General features: G+C 42.9%; 1 protein-coding gene across 2 annotated transcripts in view; it reads right to left on the bottom strand.

Moving 5' to 3' along the window:
- The window catches only part of HSF2BP (heat shock transcription factor 2 binding protein), a 52,472-nt gene that overhangs the window by 11,953 nt on the left and 36,618 nt on the right, over positions 1-3,901 (bottom strand). For both annotated transcript variants that reach the window (XM_019525133.1, XM_019525132.1), the window contains one exon: positions 2,431-2,534. In XM_019525133.1, the coding sequence (XP_019380678.1) occupies positions 2,431-2,534 (104 nt within the window). The remainder of the gene's footprint in view (positions 1-2,430; positions 2,535-3,901) is intronic.

Here is a 3,901-nt window from a genome sequence, read left to right as displayed (position 1 = left end):
GTTCAGGGGCAACCAGCATGGGTTCATCAAAGGCAGGTCCTGCCCAACCAACCTAGTTGCCTTTTATGACCAGGTGACTGAATCCTTGGAACCAGTCCAGCCAAGGAGCTGCCTGCCTGCAGCCTGTCTCTCCTAGAGACAGCTCCAGTGTTGTCTGCAGGATGGGAGAGGAAGAAGGGAAGGGGAGAGAGTTGTGGGCTGGGGTTTTCCCAGCCTGAGCTGGAGGGGGGCAGAGGTGGATCGGAGCCCCACTTCCACTCCAGCTCAGGCTGGGCAAACCCCAGCCCACAGCTCCCTCCCCTTCCCTTCTCCTCCTGCCATCTAGAAGACAACGCTGGGGCTGGGGCTGGGGCTGGGGCTGGGGCCACTACAGGCCTGCTCGCTTGTAGTGACTTACAGAAGTTAATGAAGGTGCTCCACTTTGGAGCACTTTCATCTGAACCCTCATGTAGCACAGCTGGGCACTTCTAAAGCACTCTGTAGCCACACACTTGCTCTGACAGCTGTGCTTTCAAGGGGCTGATCACATGACAAATACCACTTCTGTCAGCACTCAAAATAACTCCTTTAGGACTCCTTTCAGGGAATCTTTGAACATCTTAGGAGAAAGTGAAAAGCTGTGTGAAGTCCAGGCCACACCTGTACCCAATTCTGTCAAAGTGTCCTCTATAAAACTATGAAACTCTGGCAGTATGAATTATAATACTCCAATACACATGTGTATGCATACTGAAGCAGGAAATTCAGGCTGGGCTGCTGGAAGTCTCTGGAAGTTCAGTGTCCTGGCCAGTGAAAGCTGAGGAGTTGGGGCCTTGGAAGCAGGAAAGGAACAAGGAGGAAAGAGGGAAATCAAAAAAACAAAACGAGGGAGAAATGAGATGGTGAAGAAAGAGTGTCTGCAAAGGAAGGGCTTGAGGTCAGGCCCAGGGCACGCTCTCTATTCAGTGCTCTTGATCCACTTGCACAAACTATTCAGCTATTTCTCTTGATAGCACACACAACTTCTGCGAGGTCAGACCTTTGAACTCGGGGGGGGGCACTCTGCATAGACATCCCCTGCCTCTGTTAGAAGCTTAGAGTTTTAAAATCAGATAGTGAAGGAATTAGCTGCACCCATCTTTTTCCCAAACCCCAGCTACACATGATTAGCACCTTTGGAAAACAGATCACCATTTCCTTCAACAGCTGGAAATTAAATATTATCTACTCTATGTCATACTTTGTGCACTTATGTGACCCTTGGTGCTTTAATTAAACAATGGATCGCATTAAGCAACTCCTTTGTTCTATCATAGCATTTTGAAGGGCACATTTGGGAGCTCTAATTTAGAGAAGTTGGTTTTTGTTAGAATAATGACCTATATATTAATCTGACAGAAAGTAAGACCTTGGAGCAACATGTATAAAGTTTCCACAGACTATATATTTAGGCTGTTCTACTAAGTTTTGTGTTTCCTCCAGTTATGTCAAAGATTTGTAAAATGGATATGATATTTCCCAAGAGTGTAGTGTAAGGCTTAATTAATTCATTGAAAACCTGAAAAGATACTAAAGTAATGAAAATTATTATTATTTGACAATGAGCCCAAGTACATACATTTTACATAAAGCCTCAGCAAAACTTTGAGATATGAGTGATCCCAAATTTGCTGGACAAAAATGAAAAAACCAAAGAACTCCAACTACAGAACTGAATCCCTGCACAAGCATGTGTGGCTACCATTATCTTCAGCAATTACTATCAGTAGTAATAGCTCATGAGCTTACAGTTAAAATAGAAGAGACATAGCTGAGACAGGACACAGTGACATAGAAAGTGGACCAGCATGCCTAAGGTCACCCAGCAGCTAGGCAACAGAGCCAGAAACAGGACCTTCTGCATCCCAAACCAATGCTTAAGCCCAGTACCACAGTCTGTGCCACTTCTTGTCAACTGGAGCTGGACTCAGTTACACCAGAGATGAGTTGAGTCCCAACAGTTCATTAGTTTCACTAAAATAACTCAAGATCAAAGAAAAAGACTGATTTTGCCTCCATACTACTTTCAATAGTTACACCTGCTTTTCTAATATTTTTCATTACAAGATACAGCATTTCAAATACATTAGTTTAAAGTACACAGATATAAACACAGGTAGGTGTCTTCCGTTTCCTTTATCAGGCTTTTCTACTCCCACCACTGGACATTACTATTAACAACTTTTATATGAATCAAATGCAACACGCCAGAACCACTGCTGGAAATATTTTCTTTTACTCTTCAGTTATTTCCCCTGCTTTGGTCCTTTATGATCAGATAGAATTTATACAAAACTAGGTGACAGATTAGATTTTCTACTTAGCTATTATCTTTACGTATGACCTATACAGATTAATTCACAGTTATTATCCAAAAGTCTACAACCTGCATTGTTCTTGGAACAACCTTACCTTTCAACAGCCACCAAAGTAATGGAATGAAGCCTGGACTTTCACTAATGTACTTCAAGCCCTTCAAGTTGATGCTCACGTTGTACAGTGACATCAGCATTAGCCTAAAATAAAATTAAAAAGGTGATTAAATTGGATTCATCTGCGTCTCATTATAGCTACTAAATCTAATATCTGCAATACTTATCCACAGATGGCTCAGTATTTATAAATACTGCAGGGTTAATGTTTGTAAGATTCAAAGACGTGGTCACGTCAGAGCTCTATAACTACATGAATTTCACATCATGCATAATTTTGTTTATCTGTATATCTAAATCTAGGCATTTAATCATGTAAAAGTCATCTATGTTAACCACCATAAAATCCCACTGAAATCAATAGGACTATTCACACAAATAGGGCAAGCAAGATTTGGCCTTACAGGATCTCACAACATATGCAATATAATCCTCTTAGTACTCCCCCGTGGACTTCCTATCCTCCTGATTAACAGCAAATGAAAGGGCTGCTTTAAATAAAACAACACATGCAGAAACTTATTCAAAATATTAGACTGAACCAAAATTAAATAATTTCCTTCTCCTTCTGACCTTCCACAACCTGTGAATAAAAAAAAAAAGAAAAGAAAAAAAAAAAGACAGCCTTGTACAGCTTTATGACTTTAACATCCAGTTACACATTAGTTAATTATCTGGCACTATGCAATCATGTCCCTGTTAAAGGAAATGTATGTTAATTCTGTACTAATTAAAGCAGCATTCAGTCATTCTATATTATCTGGTTAAATGTGATTGCTGGAAGACAGCACAATGAAGCAGATGTCCTGGGCCTAACAGGTGCTGAGTGTTCTGAGTTCAGAGGACACTGAGCACCTCATGGCTAAGTACAGATATTTGGGGAGGCTGAACTGGGTTCAAAATGGCCACCGGATTTAAACTTAGCTCGCCCCAGTGCCAACCTTACACTTCCAGACCCACTCTGAATGACCAACAATCAGTCTAAACCTGTAACTGTACAGAATTTCCATGCATGCGAACAGGACTAAAAATTGTAGAACCTGGTTTAAGATAAACCTGGATCTAAGTTTGATACTACATATTTGATTTAGGTCAAAACAGTGCACAGAACTTCTGTACACTTTCCCTGCACAGCCCCAGGCCTGGGAAAACCCAGCCACTGGCCTCCAGGGCTACTCTTTTCATCCCACTCCCACCTCCTGCTCCCCCACATGCACTGGGCTTTTTGCCCCACTGGCCCCTTGGTCCAACACCACCCCCCTCCCCCAAGCCAGCCCTCTCAAACCCCATCCCACAAGGCACTCTGGGTGCAGTCGCTTTTATCAGCATTCACTACTGCCAGAGCCAAGCAAGTAAGTCCCAGTGGGCAGAGGGGATGGGCATGTAGGTTTGCTGGGGGAGGGGACCCCACGCAACTGCAGATCATGCCTGACCCCCCCCCCAACCCACCC

Source organism: Gavialis gangeticus, unplaced genomic scaffold (assembly GCF_001723915.1).
Source record: "Gavialis gangeticus isolate Ggan-Ray unplaced genomic scaffold, GavGan_comp1, whole genome shotgun sequence".
Lineage (NCBI taxonomy): Eukaryota > Metazoa > Chordata > Crocodylia > Gavialidae > Gavialis > Gavialis gangeticus.
This window is presented reverse-complemented; position numbering and strand designations above follow the sequence as displayed.